Source organism: Sapajus apella, unplaced genomic scaffold (assembly GCF_009761245.1).
Source record: "Sapajus apella isolate SASKATOON/1434 unplaced genomic scaffold, GSC_monkey_1.0 scaffold25, whole genome shotgun sequence".
In the NCBI taxonomy this organism is placed as follows: domain Eukaryota; kingdom Metazoa; phylum Chordata; class Mammalia; order Primates; family Cebidae; genus Sapajus; species Sapajus apella.
The window spans coordinates 26,626,621-26,647,667 of record NW_022436965.1 but is presented as its reverse complement, the minus strand read 5'-3'; the positions used below and the strand labels follow the sequence as shown (position 1 = coordinate 26,647,667).

Below are 21,047 nucleotides of genomic sequence, written 5' to 3'. Positions count from 1 at the left end.
AACCAACCAAAAAATCTCTGATTTTGTGAATTTAGTTTCTAAAACAAATGAGAGCAAGAAACTTCTCGCCCCTGAACTCTATCCATGGCTGTTATCCTTTGCTTTCTGTTCTTACTCTTTCCTAAGCAAGTAAGATGAGACATTTATTGATCAGAGCATCTTACGGTTAATTCACTTTCCAATTTTCTAAAATACCATTTGGCTTCTTACCTACAGAGCTTTAGTACCAGAATTCAGTCAGTATATTTGTAAGAGCGATTGCTTCCATTTTCTGAAAGAAATAGGACTAAGAGCAGTGACTTCCTTGTGTTAAAGAATTTTCATGATATTTGTTGAAGACAATAAAGAAGACTTTATTCAAGGAACGCTATGGGAACAAGTGCAAGGATTACTGCAGCGGAGTCTTGCAGTGTGGGAGAGAGATTAGGCTGGAGCCTGACTCCAACAAGGACAGTGGGGATTTATAGCCAAGGAGCAAGTTGGGAATCATTAAGTGGAAAATTACTAAGTGGAAATATCAAAGGTAAGGGAGATTCTTGCTAGACTAACTCAACAGAGTTCTTGCTGAAGGTAGGCCAGTGTGATTAGATATCAAGGATAATCAGATACCAAGGGTAGAGGATTTTTGTTAAACTTTACCTGGATTCTTGCTCAAACTGGATTCTATAAGGACAGAGCGGGAAACCCAAGGTCAAGCCAATTTGAGCAGGGGCTCAGGGGAGTCTGAGTCTGATTACAGTTAGTTTAAGGAGAGTCTTTGTCACCTGTTAAAAAGAATTCCTGGCCGGGCGCGGTGGCTCAAGCCTGTAATCCCAGCACTTTGGGAGGCCGAGGCAGGTGGATCACGAGGTCAAGAGATCGAGACCATCTTGGTCAACACGGTGAAACCCCGTTTCTACTAAAAAATACAAAAAATTACCTGGGCATGGTAGCGCGTGCCTGTAATCCCAGCTACTCAGGAGGCTGAGGCAGGAGAATTGCCTGAACCCAGGAGGTGGAGGTTGCGGTGAGCCGAGATCGCCCCATTCCCCCCCCGCGTGGGAAACCAGAAAACCCCCCCCCAAAAAAAAAAAAAAAAAAAGAATTCCTTTTTATGGCTCTGAATAATCATAGCAAGAGATGTTGTGTCTATATCCCATTTTATAATAATTCAAAAATCTTGATAATTTCTAAAGAAGCATTTGTTATCAGAGTCATAAGAATGTTGCTGTTTATATGCTAAAGTAGTATATTGGAATTTACAGAATGGAACTGTTATTTAATGTGCAGGATAGTATATTCCAAATTATTTCATATTATGGAAATCAAAAATATTCCATAGTTGTTAAGCCATTTCTATTTTTTTTTTTTTTTTTTTTTTTTTGAGATGGAGTTTCACACTTTTTAGCCAGGCTGGAGTGCAATGGTGTGATCTCAGCTCACTGCAACGTCTGCCTCCTGGGTTCAAGCAATTTTCCTGCCTCAGCCTCCCAAGTAACTGAAATTATAGGCATGCGCCTCCACGTACAGCCAATTTTGTATTTTTGGTAGAGATGGGGTTTCACCATGTTGATCAGGCTGGTCTTGAACACCTAACCTCAAGTGATCCACCCACCTCAGCCTCCCAACGTGCCTTAAGCCATTTCTTTTGAGACTCTGAGGAAAGGGTACATTCCTGATGTTTTTGGTTTGGATTATCAGTTCACGGTAGAGCAGTGCCTTAATTGTACTTGGTAGTGACCCCCTACTAGCTGTTCAATCATGAATTCTCCAGTACTTCTTATTTGAATAATATGGAGATCCCTTTCGTAGTACTTTGTTAGACAACTTTTTTAGATTGGTTTCTAATAGAAGCAAAAGAGAACATCCTTTCTTCCATCTTTTCCAGAATTAATGTTTTCTGATCACTTTATTTATAAGAATAAAGTGAATATTGAAAATACCAAAGTGAGCTTTAGTCATTTATAGGAATTGCGTAAAGAAGGCAGTCATCAGTTACTTTTCTTCCCATGACTGTATTGCTGAGAGGAGTATCTGCATTAGTCTTTTAGGCAAGAGTTCAAAGAATCCTGCTGTTGTCCCAACCTTTATTTTCAAAAGATAAACTTAGAAATTATGTTTATAAGACTTTAAATGACTCCACACTTGATTAAATTACATCTGAGGATGAGATTGGATTCTCAGTCTCAGATTCTCTGCATTTATTTGGCCTTACCTATTGTTTTTGTTTTGTTTTGTTTGTACTAGGCAAAGAACTTTATTAACCTTGGTTTCAAACTTGATTCGCAGGCTTCTTCAGCTTAATTAGCTGCAAAGAATGAATTGTGTATATGCAAAAACTGAAAAGAGCTGTAGTGTGTGATGGGCTTGGGCTTAAAAATATTAGAGATCTAGATTTTATCAGATCCATTTTTGTTTCTTCTTAAGAAACAAAAATTTCTTAAAAAGCAGTCATAGTATAAAATAGCAGCACCCAGTAACTTCTTCAAGTTTTATCTTCAGAAGTTGACTCAATTCCGTTTGCCTCAATCTTGGAAGCCTCATCAAAATTCTCCACAAGATCTGGAGCTTCATCATCATCATCTTCCTCTCCAGTAGCAAGTGGTGCTTTTCCATCCACAGATTGTATGGGCAGAGCCTCAGCCAGTCTCCTGAAACTAGTCAGACTGTCTGCCCCGAGCTGGTTTAAGATGCTGGGTAGCACTTCTGTCAGCTGCTTTGTCTCAGCATGGCCTGTAATGGTGAAAGTGTTCACTGCCAGAGATGCCTGCACTTTAGGGTTGTTAAAGTGGATCACTGTTCCTTGGTTTCACCTCTTCAATACCAGAGATATTGCTTACCCCAACCTCTTTAAGGAGAACTGAAGTATTTTATCATCTGATGTGGCTGTTCTGTGAACCATCTTTTTCTTTCTGCGAGCAGTTCCTTTCCCACCAATGTGCACTTGTGCCTGCAGTTTGGCGAGTTTTTCCTGGTTCATGATTGTTTCTTTCTTCTTGTTGGAGTGGATAAGGAGCCACGCAGGGGTCTAGGGTTGATGCTCAGGGGGTCACGGTGGACCAGTTGAGATTAGGCACACACACTCAGGGAAGCAAGATGGCAGCTAAAGGGGGCCTTACCTATTGTTAATGAAACTTGCCTGCAAGTAGGGCTGCATGTTGCAGAGCTTAAACGGGGCAATAAAATTATTTATAAATCCAGGCACCTTTATGAAGATGTTTCCTTCACTTATGTAAGCCTACAAAACGATCAGTTGTAAGGAACTGAGGGAATTAAACACTTGAATGTACCCAAACATCTAGGCTTTGCTGAACATTATATGATTAAAAAGCAGTCAAGCTCAGTGCGGACTGAGAACTGCTCACTGTGGAGAATATGAGACTCAGAATGGCAAATAATGTTTCAGACATTGACTTGTGAGCCTTGTCTCCACCCTGTACTTAACCCCACTCACGCCCTTTTTTGGAGGGGAAAGGAATTATCTAGTTAAAAACTGAATCTGTAGGACAACCTATCTCTCCCGAGGCAGCTGACTTATGCTAATTCTTTTTTAGCTCAGTTTCTTGAGTTTAGCAGAGTACTCACACAGTCTTAAGTCAGCCTCCTGTGGGACCATTTCTATACAACCAAGGCCTCATTTATTCTGTTATTCCAAAACATATTTATTGAGTGCCTTCTGTGTGCCAAAGACTGGAGATTTAGCAGTGAATAAACATAAAAATGCCTGCCCCTAGGGAACTGATATTCTAGTGTGATTACTGCTAGGAGTGTGTCTGAGTTGAATTGAGGCTCAGAAGTGGATGTGTCTGAGAGGCCTCAGGAGTTTGGGAGTGGGGGTGCCCAACCTGTTTCTGTGTCTTCCAACAGGCTTTATTACCTGTACAGGTATGATTGGGGAGTGTTGTAGTCTGTTTTGTGTTGCTTTAAAGGAATACCTGAGGCTGGGTTATATATAAAGAAAAGAGGTTTACCTAGCTCACAGTTCTGCAGGCTGTACAAGAAGCATCGTGCCAGCATCTGCTTCTGGTGAGGGCCTCAGCCTGCCTTTACTCATGGCAGAAGGTGAGCCTGTGTGTGCAGAAATCACATGATGAGAGAAGCCACAAGAGAAAGAGGGAAGATGCCAGACCCTTTTTAACAACCAGCCCCCATGGGAACTAATAAATCAAGAACTCACTCACCCCTGAGGGAGGGCATTAATCTCTTCATGAGAAATCTGCCCCATGACCCAGATACCTCCCATTAAGCCCCACCTCCAACATTAGAGACCAAATTCCAACTTGAGATTCAGAGGGAACAAATATCCAAATCGTAGCAGGGAGAGACATTCCCTCCTGTGAAAACACAAATTGAAGAACAGTTGCCTTCAGTGTTATACAGACTGCTTTCTGACTGCATATAAGAAAATTCAGTTTACTGGGTTTTGGTCCAAAATTATAACGCCATGCCAGATCTCAGTCATTTTAACTTAGGGCAGCTATTCTAGCCTTTGAATACATTTTTCCTTTGAATATCCATAGTATTGTGTGACAACCATCCAAAATATTTTAAGGTTCCATTTTGTCAGTAAAACGTATGCTAGGCATTTTAATAGGCAGAGTAATTTGGTAGTATCAGTCCTCTTATTCTTTAAAGTTGCTTCATGTTCTAGAATTCTAATTCAGTGATTCCTTGTAGAAGCTGAGCCTGCCCAACACAATGGGCAGGCATATTACAGAGAATGCCATTTTCATACTCTGAGGAGAACATGTAATTCCCATGCCTTGATTTTAAATGCAGTTAAAGAGCTGTAGTTTTTCAGAAGAAAGAGTACTCTCTGGTCCAACAGTAGTAATTGCGGAGGTTTGGTCCTTAATCTGTCTTCAGGGTAGTTATTTCATGGTTACTAGATGTTATAGGGACATGCTTCTGAATATTGGTTTAGTTTTTATGGGTTTTGAATTTCAGATTGTGACATAAAACAGTTTTCTAGTATGTGGTGCCAATGATTTAATTGTTAGAAGCCAGAAAGTAATTGGTCATTCCTCATGTTGGCTCACAACCCCAGGCTAAACCTCCAAGCTGTGTTTAGGACAGTGAATCAGGTTCCAGGGCTAGTTCATTCAGCCTTCAGAATGACTTTTTACACCAACCCAGTCTTCTCATGGGCCCCTTTGTACACCAACCTGAAGTTCACTTGTTTTCTGTTTTGGAAGCATTAATTGTAACTACATAATCGGCTGTCAGTTTGGTAGTCTAGAAAGTCAGTTTGAAGAAAACGAGTAATAATTTTGTTAGTCATATTCTTTTTAATGCTGTTTCAGGAAGTGTTTCAGATTGATGAAATGGTACTCCCTTCTATGATCTAATGAAGAAACCTTCCTCAGTTGTAGGGCAGCATTTTTGGAAAAGAGTAGTCGTCTAGTGAAAAGCAAATGTAATACCATTAGTCTCTGAACTTCAATGGAATTAGCCAGGTTTCCTGAAATAGTCTACAAGACTACCAGAAGCCCTAGGGGAGCTAAACTTGATTGAAAATATTATAGGAACTTGACCATATGTAGCTTAGATCTCAGTTGCATAGGCTGCTAAATTTCCCACGGGAGAAATGTCACTGGGTCACCTTTCAGAGAGTCATTGTTGATGGTTATAAATTCAAAGGATAAGCTTGAGGTTGAAGAGAAGTGACTTTGACTGTGTTTTAGGGACAAGGTCTTAACAAAGTGTAGTCTAAATTTGTATTTGAGGATATTAGAAATCCTTTTCTGGATTTCTAATATCCTCAAATACAAATTTATACTTTAGAAAACCACCATTTCTTGAACTCTTTTGGGATGGCACTTTCTCAAGTTGGAGCCAAGAATGGTGGAATTTTCAGAAAGCAAAGGATTTCGTGATGACTTGCCCAGCAAGTATGAGAGGACAGCCTTCTCGGTACTGAAGGCTGTGTTCTGTATTTTCATCACCTGCTGGGTGCCAGGCGCTGTGCTAGCTGTGGGTATGCAGTGGGTATATAGTGGTAAACAAAACAGATGTTCTCTTGTGATTTTATGGGGTGGATAGTCTAGTGGGGGTGACACACTTTTTAAAATAAGCAAATAAGCCAAAGTTTAATTACGCTTTGTAGCAGATGCTGTGAAGCAAAAGAACAGACATGCTTTGGGGGCGCTACTTGAGTTTGGGTCATAAGAGAAGACCTTAAGAAATGCATTTGTTTGATGATTTACCAGTATTTTAAATGTAATTTCTGCTTGCACAGCACTTGAGTAAGCTGCACAAGGGAAAAAAACCCTCATCTTCTGTAATTCCTCCCAGTTTCTAATGCCACTCACTAAATGTTGACTGCGGTTTTGTGGATCCATTTTGTGATGTCCATTTTCCTTCAGGCAATCCTCCCTCTGTCTAATATGGATACAGAATCAAAATCTTTGTAGCAGTCTGTAACCGTACCTGGCCATTACTGGTCTATAATCAGTGCTCATAGAATTGTTGAATGAATTAGTGAAGGTTACAAACTGAGTGTGGTTTCTCAGTTAAAAGTGTTCTTCCAATGATCTAACGGAATCATAAACCTTCTCTTTTCCCATTATGCCCCTCCTTCATAACACAGGTGTTCCCAACATTCTCTCCCCAGGAGTGATACCCTGTGGCCCCAGGGCTTCATCTATCTATTATCTACAGATAACTCCCAACATTCTCTCCCCAAGAGTGATACCCTGTGATATTACATATCATAATGCTTCTGTTGCATTAGGAGACAGTGAACAAGTCAGATGCTTGCACTGATATGCACTGTCACTGTGAATGTCACAAATATGGACTGATCCAAGTGTGTCCTGATGGTGATTGAGATATCAGGACCATGTTTGGCCACAGGTGATGTGATTTTCTGAAATGATGGACAATTCTTGATTGAGTTCAGATAACAACAATACTCCCAGCAAGGTGGAATGGTGGTGAGAATGGATCCTGAAGCCATTCTGCTTAGGTTTGAATCTCTCCTGCCATTTGCCAGCTGAGTGGCTTGTCACATGATGTCTCCATGTTTCATTTCCTCATCTACAAAATACGAATAATAATAATTCTTCCTGATTTAGGAGCTTGTTACAAGAATTAGATGAGCAGTGTTTAGCACACAGAAACACTAAGTGTTTTCTTCAGTAATTTTTTATTTAGTAGTTTTGTTCTTATTTAGGGTATATTAAACCCATGTAAAAGTACTTTATATTTAAATATAAAACAATGAACTTTTAGACTAGTAATAATCAAGTTTCTTTTTAACCTATATGAATTATATGAGATACAAGACAGTTGTCATATGGGACTGTCCCTGTGTGTCACAGAATGGCCAGCAGCCTTGGCCCCTGCTCACTAAATTCTAGTAATACCCTTCAATCATCATGACCACTTAGAGTACCCTGGAAGTTTGGTGGTTTTTACATACACTGTTCTAGCTAGGCCCATACATTTGTGTTATCATTATCGATCATCTAACTAGACAAGCTCTCCTTCTTATCTGAATCTTCATTGCCCAGTGTCCACAATGCCCTTATCACAGTGAACAAATTCCGTTCCGTCACAGCCGAACATGTGCTATCTCTTTTTTTTTTCCCCTCCCTGCCTTTGGACATTTCCCATCCTAAATCTCTCCTGTCAGAGGATCTGTTTTTAATTTATTTCAGCAAAGGGCATATGTGGTGGTGGCTAGGAGCTCTTTGCCCCATGCATGTGTTCTACCTTAAGCCTCCAGAAAGATTCTTCAGTTTGGAAGCACTTACCCTATCAGCAGTTTGACTGCTTGCCAGTCCTCTCCACTAAAATGTCCTCCTGGAAACTCAGACATGTGTGCAGCTCCTCCCCCTTTGCCTCCTTGGGTCTTTAGAGGTCACCTTCTCAGATAGGCATTCTTCCCACTTATGAATGAGGGGCTCTAGTTTTACCACCTTCTCTGAACTGCTTCAATTTTACCCCACCTCAATTTTTGCCAGGCACTTCTTAGGGGAGCCAAACTTCATTTCTATAAGTATCTTAATATTAATTCAATTAAATGGAACATTTATAAATGTTATAAGGGAAAAGATCAATATTGGAGTTCCCATGGAAGGTTTCTAAGAAGAAGTAGGCCTCAAAGAATTAATAGAATTGGACTAAGAAGAGAATCAGACTGGGCTGAAAAGAGCAGGAAAGGAGGGGGTTTGTTTGTCTGTTTGCCAAACAGAGGGAAAAAATGCTAGCAGAAGTGCAATGCATGGTGTGTGGGATGATCAAAACCAGGACTCAGATTGAATATTCGGTAGGAATGGCATATAAAGTAACTTATGGAAGTGCTTGGAAACCATGGTAAAAACATGACATTCTACCACTTCCTTGTTCATTGTATTCCTACCTCCCTTGTTTTTCTGTTTGTTTTGCATGAAAGTATCTCTTGCGGTCCATGCATGAGTGGATATTTATTTACCTTCCATGCCCCCATACATGCGTGCCCCACACACCAGGGGATTCAGGCAGATACAGCAAGCAGCACTACCTGTAACCAGCCTAGTTTACAGAGAAAGCTACCTCTTTTTAGGATTAGTGTTTGATTCTGAATAGAAATCTCATTATATAGGCCTCTTTGCAAAGTATTGGTGAAGTCTTATCACTTTTTAATATTAAATTTCATGTAAAATTTTTGGATATTTAATTGTTTATGGTCAAGTTTCTTTCTGGCTTGTGTGTTAGTCATCTCCCAGCTAACAGTCTCTTGGCAGGCCATGCTTAATTCAGTCACTGCATGTTAACGGGCTGTTCAATATTCCACATTGCCTAGAGTTTTTCCAGTGTCCAGACACTTTTTCTGGCTTCTCCAACCCTTCCTAGCATTCAGAATCATATTTTAGTGCTCATGTTGGAAGTCATTTAGCTCTTTCCTTTTTATTTGCCTGATTAATTTTGAATTTGAAGTAATTATATTTTATACCCTTTTCCTGACTCAGTTCAGTGTTCATCTCATTCTGTTTACTCAGAAAGCCCAGAACATGAGATTGGTATCATTTGTGCAGTGCTCAAATGTACGCAGATGGAAGAGTGAACCTTTAACATTTTTACTCTGGTACTATTCTATTTAGTTCTATTTTTCCTAAATAAGTCATGGTCTTTTTTCATTAAGTATACATTTGCACAAATGGTTCATCAGTCTTTGCACATAACTCAGCTCTCATAATTCCCTAATCTAATGTTGACCATGTTCTATTTTGTCCATGATTTTATGGCTTTCTCTTTACTAGAGCCCTGCATATTAGCAGTGAAGACCTGGTCCTTAATGAAAGTGTGTGGTCCATCCTCAGCGTCTCACATCTCTGCCTGCGTTTTCCTTCACAAGACCTTCCTTTCCTTCCCATCTAAGCCAGAATCTTCTCTGTTTCCCCAGTTAAAACTTGCTCTGATATTTTTTATTCACACTGACAGGCAAGTTGTAGGCAACGACTGAAGGCACTGTTCTTCCCAGGGGTGGTCACTTACTAACAGAACTCAAAGCTTAAAGTAAAGGGTAGCAGAAGCTTCATCTGCCATGATTAAGAAGAATTCTCAGGACTCTCTGCTGCTCCTGGGCACCTACTATATAAACAGATGCCCACCCACCCACCCAGGGGAAGGACCTACAAAGATCATGAGTTGTCACAAGCTGTTTCCAGTTTGTCCTCCTTTAATTAAAACAATTACAGCCTCATCAGTAATGATGAGATTGTCTCACTAACTGTCCAAGGGTGTTAGTACTAAGCCACCCAATGAACCCTTTTATAATATCTCATGAGTAGACCAGAGAATGTTGCTGTGACTCCTTTATCCTTTAGAGGTGTGGCTATGTCGGGACACCTAATGGCTTGTTAGCTGAAACGCTGAACTATCCAGCTTATCATTCAGAAGGAGCTTTCTGAATTCACCTTCAGGCATTCACATGCTATCTGGTACAAGCATTCACATGCTATCTGGTACAATCATCTTCTAGCAATGCTGATAGTTTCCTTGGTCCAGAATTTGTTATCTTCAGAAGAGTTCGAGGAACAGATCTCATTTTAAAGCCATCTAGGCCAAACCTAGCCTGAGTCTCCTTCTGGTTGGGCTTAAGATGACAGTGCCATTCTAACCATGGCTAAGAACTCCTGAGACTTGGAATCAGATCACAGCTTCACTTTTCCCTCAAAGCATCTGAGCTTATATTCCCAGGTTTTCCATTTCTTCTTCATATTTAAAGCTTTAAAAAACCCCAGTTATCGGTTTAAACCATAACAGGCACATGGGCTCTAATGACTTTTGCAGGTGATTTGGGCTGTCATCTGGATTCTGAGTTAATCCAGGAAACCAGTAAAAATTAGTAATGTGTATTGCATGTCTCTGATACATGTGTTTTCCATTATTTGGTCCTTCACAGCATATGCGCGTGTACACACACACACACACACACACACACACTCTCTCTCTCTCTCTCTCTCTCTCTCTCTCTCTCTTTCAGGAGAGACTATGGTTCCAAAAGGAAATGACTGGTGTGGTGCCTTGAAATCTGAACTTAGTCACGTGTTCTAAATGAAATGACTCCAAGCACATTAACAAGGCTTCTTTCTTTCATCTCCTACTTTTTGGAAAACACTTTGATGAGAAACACTGGTTAACTTGTAGGCATTCAAATTTATTTCTGTAAAGATAAGTAATAGCCATTGCAAAGCAGTAGTACTTGTGAAATTGGAGTTAAGCTTCCATAACAGTGGTCTTAAAGAATAGGTAGGGTTAGTTAATACACAGCAGCAACCAGCTGTTCTTCATCCCTGCTAAGGCTGGGAAAGAAGGAAATTAGCTTCAACCATAATAGAAGAGATTTTCAAGACTGGTAATGGGAAATTTATCATCAATGAAGACTATTTTAAACATTGAAACAGATGAGTGACCAGTAGAAGTGGAGGAATGATGTATTCTATTGGATTTAAAATAGAATATATCATCTGCTCAAGGCACTTACAATTGGTAGATTAGATCTATCTAGTAATTTTTAACTTTGCGGGGGAGTCACAAACCCCATTCAGAATTTGATGGCCCCTCTCTCCAAAAACATGCACACACAAAACTTTGCGTACGATTTCAGGGAACTTACAGACTCCCTGAAGTCTATTAATTAGACCCAAATTTAGGACACTCTGGACTAGATGAGCTCCAAAAGCCTGTTTAGCTCCCTAAGTGACAAAGTCCACGGCTCAGTTTACCCATAGATAACAATGGAATCTGAAGATCAAGTGTCAGGCTTTGGATTTTCTTCCTCCAGATTTGTAAAGCATGGCATGCCCAGTGTCAAAGTTAAAAAAAGAATAGAAAGAATTCTACTTTTAATTCAGTTACTTGTCCTGGAAAAGCCAAACATTTAATTTTAAAAATTATTGGTTGCTTCTGTGTCATCTTCGTAGAAAGGCAGTACAGAACTAGACTGTCACCAGCAGTTCTTCCCCAGCCCCACACCCCACTCTGGATTCACAGATGAAAATGCAAATTCAGATGCCGCATTCACTACCCAGAATTCTGCCATGGCCACACATCTTCTTACTGTATTGCTGTGATTGTTCAGCTGGGCTTGAAAAAATATTATCTATTTATAATTTTCTCATTAGTTTTATGTCCAAGTTTCATTGACTACCAGTTGGAAAACGACCATCCAGAATTACAAATCAGGGAGTAATTTGGTCCTATCCCTAAAATAAAGAACTTTTATCCTCTTAAGAAGTAGGAACAGAGTGTAGTCTGTGTCTGTGTATTTTAAACTCATGATAATGAGTTGCCCTATATGTAAAAAGTATGGTTTTCCTGTTCCCTTCTGCAAATATTCTCTAGTTTACCTGCAAGTTCTATAGCACTCCCCTTAATTCCATGTTGGGATTACAAGTTAATTCCTAACTCTTTGCACCTGGAATCAGGAACTCTGGAAATAAAGATTGCCCTCAGTATGGAAGGGAAGTGATCTTTGGGAAAGAGCATAATTGTCAGATGTCTGTAACTTCTCAGTTTTCACTGTACTTCATGCTCCTAATGGCAAACCCTTAAATTCATAGTTGGAAGTGCCCTAATAAAGTTAGAAATATTACTGATGAATAGGAGTTAAGTACACTTAGCCAAGGTCTTCTTACCATTCACATGGAACGCTGGTCCTTTTGACAGTTGTTTCTTCCCGTTGTTGAAGGCAAGGAGGAGGACTTAAGGATTCTTCTCTGTACTCCCCACTAAAAACCCCTTCTGTTCCAGTTGCTCCAATCAGAGTAATAGACTGCATGGAAGGCATACGAGACATACGATGTCTGGACAGCTGCTCTGCGGCATTATTAACCCTGGCAGCTGCTTTAGCCCTTGTTGCGCCAATAGAGGTTGTTTGGGAGCTAGAATAGGGAGAGGACAGGCCATCCTGGCACCCAGCCCACCTGTAGCTCTGCTTAGTGACCGAGACTGCCTCTGCATCCTTGTAAGTTTATTGACATTTCACATCCTTAAAGCACATTTCTGTCTTTCTGGGGCTGAAGCTTATGGCAGAGATGCACATTCTGTTGAATATGTATTCTTTGTGTATATTCCTGTCTGCAGAGAATGTGATCAATGGGCAGGACTACGAAGTGATGATGCAGATTGACTGTCAAGTGATGGACACCAGGATCCTCCACATTAAAAGCTCATCAGTTCCTCCTTACCTCCGAGATCAGCAGAGGAATCAAACCAACACTTTCTTTGGCTCCCCTCCCGCAGCCACAGAGGCAACCCACGTTGTCAGCACCATCTCCGAGTCATTACAATAGCACCCTGCAGCTATGCTGGAAAACTGAGCGTGGGATCCTGCCAGACTGAAGAGCAGGTGAACGAAATGCTGCTTTCTGCCTTCTTGGTGGCAGCCAGAGAACTGCCTCTGCTAGAATTCAAGGAGGAAAGAAAAAGAAATAAAAGAAGCTGCTCCATTTATCATCATCTACTCATCTATTTGGAAAGCACTGAAATTCAGACACAAGAGAACAATATTTCTTCAGTGGCAAATGTAGCCCTGCATCCTCCAGTGTTACCTGGTATAAATTTTTTTTTCTGTACTTTTCTAAACCTCTCTTCCCTCTGTGTTGGTCTTGTGTTTAAACAGTCATCTTCTTTCAAATAAGATCCACCTCTCCTTTTTGCCATTTCACTTATTGATTTGTAAAGTGAATTTTATTTAAAGCTATGCCACACATGCATGTTCAAATACTTTCCACTGATTCAATTTTTCATTCATTTAATGCAAACCCATTCTGGATATTATGCTTATTTAAGAAAAACACATTTCAAAACCAGAAGAGCCAAAAACAGTCCAAAAAGAATCAAAACAATTTGGACCTTTAGGTAAAAGGGAAAATCCCCAGTTGGTAAAGTTTATCTTTACTTAGGATTTGTGGCTCGAACCTGAACAAAGTGGGTAAGGGAGTGGGTGCAAATTTGAGAGAAGAGAAGGGAAGAGAAGGACCAAGGGAAGGGAAGGACCAGTGGTGCGGTTTGGAGAGAGGAGATAGTTCCATTCATGTACATGTTTAAAAGATGGCAAGTTTGATGTGATTGCAGTGTGAGATAAAGCCACAGCTATCGTTTACTTTGAGGACTCTAGGCCATCAAGTATTAGCACACATACTTAAGTTTTCTCTTTACTATTCTGGTCCTCATGGACCACAGGACACAGCTTTTGTTTTCATTCATTCTTCTATTGAAATTATACCAAATTCAGCTGAGGAACATGGAAGTAACTTTAGATTTAAACAAGACAAAAGCTTTTTCACTGAAGAACTGAGAAGTATTTGTTCCTTAAAACAATGCAGATTAGTGAATGTGGATTCCTGTTGAGGGAGTGCATCCCATAATATGGCAATAATTTTCAGTTTTTCCAATGAAAAGACAGTGAAGGAATTAAATCATTTGTCCTCCCATGGTTTTTTAAAAAAAGTTGTGTTCATTTTTACTGTACTTTGCCTCTTTTTTCATGTAGACAATTATGTTTCATCTGATGAATTCATAGAAATGGATCTCAGACAGTGATGTCCTCTCTAATGTTCTACTTTCAGTTTCTAAAGTGAGTCTTCCTCCCTATTCTACAAAGCTTTTCAATTTCTTGATGTAACTCATTCTACAAACACTGCTTCTTACCCCAGTTGACTTGCCTTTGTCAGATTTCTTCCTGTTCCACACTGTGTCAATCAATTCCTCTTCTTCCTTGCAAGAAAGGGAAGGAGGAGTTAGAGCAACCTCTCAAGGACTATATGCAGCTGGTTAGTTTTCTGCCTGTGAAATTAGGCCCGGCCCCTAAATAATTTTAAACAATCAGCAGCACTTCTAACTCTCTGGACAGGTGACTCTTTGTGCAAGCCAGTTAGATGCTTTCCAAGGAAATCAGTTCAACTTTTGTGAGTGGGAAAAAAGGGGGCTTTACTGTTGTCTTACTTGGGCGTCTGGAGTTTGAAAAATGCGAATTAACCTTCCTCTTTTTCCACATTACAAACCATTTTAAGTCAGGGCAGCCCTCCCTTTAGATTTGGCTGTCCTGGGTGATTTTCAGACAAGAACCATTTTCCCTGGGGTACATTCTTCTAGTGGGTACCAAGGAATATAAGGCAAATGCCCAGAAGTCCTTCAGGTGACTGGGCAGTCTTATCGTGGGATATTTTCTCCTGGCCCTGCCCCTTCCCATTCTGTAATGTGAATTAGCCACACAAGAGGCTGTGACCATGGTAGTAGACAGCAGCAACAGTCTTCCTCAAGCTGCTAATCTGCTGTCATACGTTTTCATGGTCAGTGTAAACCTGGTTCGAGTGGGGTGATTAGAAATGGAGTTTCCCTCCTCTCCGTGGCACAGAATCACGGAAGGACCCATCACGTGGACTTCTTGTTCTTGGCGCTTCACTATTCCTTCATCCCTCCATTCCCAGCTTTTTCTGTGATCATTTTACCAATTCCTCAGAGGGAAGACTTCGGTTATGTCGTATTCACCAATGTTAGTCCCTGTCTTCCAGGTGAAAAGGTGGGTAGTGGTTGGGAGGAAGTCGGCACTGAAGAGCAGGAAGGTTGCAGCAGGGCCGGTGGCCCGGCCACAGAGCTACGGGTGCCTGTGAGGTGCCGCCCAGAGCAGCCTGGGAGCTTTGCCTTCTCTTCTCTCTCACTGGCCCTTCCGCTGTTTGTCATTGCCTGTTCTTGAATGGATCTTTGAGATGAGGGAACAGGATTCTCCTAAGGGTGGAGTTTCAGGAAATGAGTGAAAGGCAATTGACAAGTGCAAAGAAGCATTCTACTTTTTAAATTGCTGGCAAAGCTATAATGAATCCCTAGGCATAATTGTAGTTTTAATTTTAATGTTTGTATGCACAGGGCCCTTTAGGAAATGGAAAGTTACCATGCCAGATTAACATTTTTTTTGAGGGGGGATTGCATTTTGGGGGAGTTGCAGCCAGAAATTGTGGGGAATATGTGTATTTATTTATTTATTAAATTTTAAATGGGATTTTTCAGGCTTGTGAGAAAATTAGATAAACTCATGGAGGAGGTAGATCTTACTGTTATTAGAGGATTTTGTGCTCTTTGGGCTGGCAGTAAGATAGTCTTGGGAAGTGATGGTGGAGGCTGATGGAAACAGTCTTTCTGCCTGGTTGCAAGTCCCAAATTTTTAAGACTTAACAGAAAGTAAGTGGATGTTTCCTCATGTTAACTACTGAGTCAGATGTTTGAGCCTATCCCTTGAAACAAATCTGTTGTTTGCCATGCTTGTAGTACAGAAATTTCACATTGATTTTTGAGTGGGATCGTGTTTTCACAAGTAAAAATCCCCCATAATTATAAAACTCAGAGCATCATCTAATTTTTTTTTTAATGACCACAAGTTCCAGCCAAAACTGGCATTTCTTTGCCATTTCTTGCTAGTAAGAAGCAGGCATGGAGGTATTTGAAAGCAATATTATGTGAGTCATTCTTAAGTGCTCCAAGTAAATTTAGAAACAGACAAAGGAACTTGGTATTCAATTTGATTTTTTAAATCATTTTTAAAGAAACACCATCCTGATTAAATCCTCTTGGCCTGAACCTTCCTCCCTGGTGTGTATTCCCCGGTAGTCACCGCAGTGAGATGCTGGTGGGGCTGCCGTGGCAGCATTTAGCATCATTAAAACTGGCGAACTCTCAAGCTCTTTGCCACTTTCCTACTATTCTTTGATTCTTGCCATTTTACTAAGCTCAGGCTGTGAAACTTGACAGAAATGTATTACAGGAAAAACTTGTAATTATATTTGACTTTCTGACACATTGAAAAGTTTCAAAGTGACTTTCACTTTCAACAACATATCAGAAATAACCACTTTTGCTTTCACAGCCTGAAGAGCTAGAGCCTGATCCGATGCCCCCTTTCAGTCTGAAGTCATGGGACATTTTCCAGCCATGAAAGCCCTCTTTCCACTGCATACTGATGGGCTGATTCAGCTTCCTTCAGCCGACTGAGGTCTTTTTATACTATTGGCTATTTCACACCAATTAACCTCTTAAATAAGATTGCTAATTGATAGACACTACCACCTGTGGACCCCATATTCCTTACCAGAATGTTTTTTTCATCAGTCCTGAGTCATTTCAACTTACAGGAATTAGGATTGTTGCTGCTAATATGAATACCAATCATAACTTTTAAAAACAAGAATAAAGCCTAAAAGAAATGAAATAAATGTTCATTCCCACCCCTAATAACCTTTAGAAGTGAATATTCCCATTTCCTTTGACCCACAGGGATTGGGATTGATTTTTAATTTTCTAGGAAACGATGCTGGACTACCCAAAAAGATGTTGCCAGAATCCAAAAGGAACTATGCTCATAAAAGAAATGCAGTTTTCTCCTGCCTGAAAAAAAGAAGCGTGTTCTGTTCTTATCTTTTTAATGACTAAGCTTAAAACAGTTTATTTTGGGTAAGACTAGAACTTTCGACGATTTGTTCTAATATCTGTGTTACTAGTCAAATGCAATAGAATTTATGAAAAGAAGAATGACAAAGGTATCTGATTAGGAAATTCGATCTTATGTATGAATCCATGTCATCGCCAGCCACTGTCTCATAGTGGATGCCATTCTCAACATATTGGTTCTAACTTTAAGCATTAGGGATTTAGCACATTACAATACCTTTAATTCTATTAGGCTTGCTAACTAAGCAGTAAATAAATAATAGTTTATCATTTGCCAAACAGCACAAAGAACTGTTGTGCTGTTTGCTCTCAATGAAGTTGGTGACCATTAGTTAAATAAACCAGGAGGCTTGGCCTATCCCCTTTATGTTAATCCCAACTGGAGATTAGCAGGTAGACTTTCACAGCAATTGTATATTGATCCACTTTAACTCATACTTGCCCTAATTTCCAGGCCAGTCACCAGGACAGAGGAGATGATGGGAAAACAGAGCTTTAGATGAAAACTACTATGCACTACCAGCCTTAGAGGCACTGGTGTCCTGTTACCGCTTTGGCAAGTATGGCTGGGCTAAGTTCAGTCAGGCTTCATCCATGGGACCATTAGAACTGAGGAGGGTATGTTAGAGATACCATTTCACCAGGATCTTTTTTCTCAGGTTGTACGCATGTCACTTTAAGAACATGTTGAAGATGAGGAGGAGAGATGCACCATTCTCTCCCTTAACAATGATGTTGTTTTGCAAAACCTAAAGAAATAACAACAGATCATTTCATACTTTCAAGCAAGTCTTTATAATGCAATACCTGTTATTTCTCTAAAATTCAAATAAAGAATTTTTAAACTTGCCTTGTTTTATCCTGTATATAGAAAGAGAGAAAAAACAGCCCCCAAATGAATCTTCAGTGTTAAGGGGTTAGTCATGAAAGGAAGCCTGAAAAGGCCTTGTGGGTTGTGTTACTGTTACGATGAAACTGTTGAACTCTTTTCTACTTTTCTCCCAAGCCAATTAAGTAAAAATGTCCTTTATTTATGTGTCCAGGTATTGAAATCACAATCTTATCAAGGAAAAAATAATCTAAAAACCCCATATTTTATCTTTCTGTGTTTTCAGTAAACCGTGTTACTCAGTCACGCATCTGGTCCTCACCAAAGGCCTCTTCCCAGCTTGCAGTGGCAAATGCCACCACACCTGAAGCTAGTCACTGCAGACTGACAGCAAGGGCTCCAATCAAGGAGTAATTAATGCAGGCATTTACTGAGCACCCAGTGAATGCCTCAGACACTGGTTTATTAACTATATTATCTTATTTCAATCTTCTACAACCTATTTTGTAAGATGGTTATTAATAAGTGGAGCCAGCCAGCCACGGTGGCTCACGCCTGTAATCCCAGCACTCTGGGAGGCCGAGGTGGGTGGATCAACTGAGCTCAGGTGTTTGAGACCAGCCTGGACAATATGGTGAAACCCCATCTCTACAAAAAATACAGAAATTAGCCAGGCATGGTGGCAGGTGCCTGTAATCCCAGCTACTTGGGGAGCTTAACTGGTAGGATCTCTTGAACCCAGGAGGCAGAGGTTGCAGAGGTTGTATGTATGTGTATATATATATATATATATATATATATATATATACAACTTCCGCCCAACTCCCCACCTCAATCTTTATGGCATTGTCTCTTGAGATTTCTCACTCTATGTGGGATATGATTCAAAACAATTTTTGAATCTCAAAGGGTACCCACAAATGACATTTGGGTTATAAAATACATGGCATCATAAATAGAGGGCTTCTTTAGCATTCACCCTGTAATTTACCTAACTGGTCCAATTTTGGTAAAGATTTAAATCACTTCCAATGTTTTGCTCACCATAGGAAACCTATAACATATTGCAATCCATTGCATTCATTGGGCGTGATCTGTATAAATGCCTGAAGAGAATCCTTCTCTTAGTTCAGTTAATGGTGGTAGCTGATGCATATTGAAGACCTAACCTTCCAGACACCATGCTAAGCTTTTATAAGCATTAGCTCATTTGAGCTTTGCAGCAGGCCTTAATCATAGACATAATAATATTAATACCTGTACCTGTGAATTACAGATGAAGAAATAGTCACAAGAGACTTAGTAACTCGCCCGAGAACTCACAACTAGTACATAGCAGAGTTGAGATTTGAAATTAAGTCTGTCATGATCTTGAAGCCACATTCTTTCTACTATGCTACGTTGTCGTTCATCCTTTGAAGTCATAAAGAGACAAATGAGTGAGGAAGAAACCAAGCCACACAACACGGGCAAGCAGGGTGCTGAGGCATGTTCAGGAAAGTGGGAGAGTCGCTAAGGGGCAAGGTCCAACAGTATCCGAGGGTCTTCTGTGAGTGACTCCGAAGCATACGCTCAATGCTGGCTGCGTGCAGAACCTGCGCTGGGCTGGTTCTTCCAGGCCTTAGTCCTTGTAGTCCCCATCTTGGATGAGTTACCTAGTCTGGTTTCAAGCTGGCTCCACCATAATTGATCCCAGGCTCTCCCAACTCTCCTACTCTATTCATATCCAAAAGCCCACCCAAGTGTGACATCCAACTCCATCCCAGGATGTATCCACTGTTTGCCTTGTGATCACAAGTTCTATAGGAAGTTTTCACTGCAGAATTAACTGCTGATGTGTATGCTGGACTATGAAATAGAGATTCTTATGTGAGAGATCACTAATCTGCAGATCCAAAATTGAAATGTTTCAGAAGTGGACATATCTTTAAAATAAATACAGTGCACCATATTAACAAGCGGTTCATCTTGTAAGATTGACTGCAGCTGTGTCAGTCCTGAAAGCTGTATTCATTTATAAGGGGGACCTTGTCAGGCTAACAGAAAATACTGTTTCCAGTTCTTTACAGAATAGCCTGTATGCCTGCAAACATCAAAGCGGTACAAAGGAAGAAATGACAGCCTCAAAAGCCATCTCAGATGCTCCTCCCCCAGGTGTCCTGCTTGACTTCTGAAGGCTCTGAGGTTATCTGCATTGCCTCAGCACCCGATGGAGCTTTGATTCTTGGGCTGCATTTCTTCATAGTGGACTAGAGGCAATGGCCCTGGAATTTAAACCTTCGCCACCAGTTCTAAGTGTTGTGTGAAGCTTGGACATCTACCATGGAGCTGTGGGAAGACATACAGATGAACCAGACAAGATCCTTGACATGTCCTTCACATGTCTAGAGACGTGAATGATGTCTCTTCCATGGGACTATGTGGTCACACTTCTGTCCCCACGGAAGAGTAAAGATAATTTCCAGGCGAGGGTAAGATTTCTGGTCAGCCTGAAAAAGTTCAGCTGGACACGAGCTGCTCTCAGGAGAGTTTTGGGGCAGGAGGTTCATGGCCAGCATCTTTGTCGTGGGTACAGAGCTCACCCACTCACTTGGCTGCTGGCCCCAGGACATCAAATGACACATTTTGCCATATTGTCTCTGGTTTCCTCAAGTTGCTGGAATTCTCCTCTGCTGAGCCACTCGTTCACATCAGATCAACACATTGCCCCCTTCAGCCTGGCAGCCTTTAGGAAGACAGAATTACAGCAACCCCCACACATGCAGCTAGGCTGTTTCCATCAAATCGCCAGCTGGGGAGAACTGGAAATTCGTCTTAATTTAGACAATATGAGCGGGAAAGATGCTGAAACACGTACTCTCTTGTTTGAAATGGCTCTATGGGTCATTTCATAGAGCACAACTAGAAGCACATTGTGAGTAGCAGCCCGGTTGGGGCTGATTCCATCTTCCCAGGATATATCATCCGGCACAAGTCAGCAGGGCGCACACAGTCCAAGGAAGGAAAAGGCCACTCACAGGAAGATTGCTTTTGTCACCATAGCAACATCTTCCTAACTCTCATCGCCTTTGCAATTACCAGTTCAACATTTATCATCCCTGTGGGATAGTAAGCTCCAGAAGAGCAGGAACCCTACGAATGCCTTGAATTTTTTCTCCAGTGGTGGACATAGTGTCCTTGGGCCATGATGGTTTGGGCATTTTAGGCTAAGTCAGCATTTCACTGAATTATTGAGCATTTAGAGAGCCACAAATACACCCTGTCCTTCCAGGAGTGGGCATGACAGACAGGCATTTGTCACACTGCA

General features: G+C 40.8%; 1 protein-coding gene and 1 pseudogene across 2 annotated transcripts in view; one reads left to right on the top strand and one right to left on the bottom strand.

Moving 5' to 3' along the window:
- The window catches only part of ATF6 (activating transcription factor 6), a 191,457-nt gene extending 173,697 nt beyond the window's left edge, over positions 1-17,760 (top strand). Inside the window, exon 16 of one of the 2 annotated variants that reach the window (XM_032291587.1) lies at positions 12,553-17,760. In XM_032291587.1, the coding sequence (XP_032147478.1) occupies positions 12,553-12,761 (209 nt within the window). In that variant the 3' untranslated portion in view covers positions 12,762-17,760. The remainder of the gene's footprint in view (positions 1-12,552) is intronic. The other variant, XM_032291586.1, reaches the window with a different exon arrangement.
- On the bottom strand, positions 2,231-2,995 carry LOC116560269 (annotated as a pseudogene).
- Positions 17,761-21,047: the final 3,287 nt, after the last annotated feature.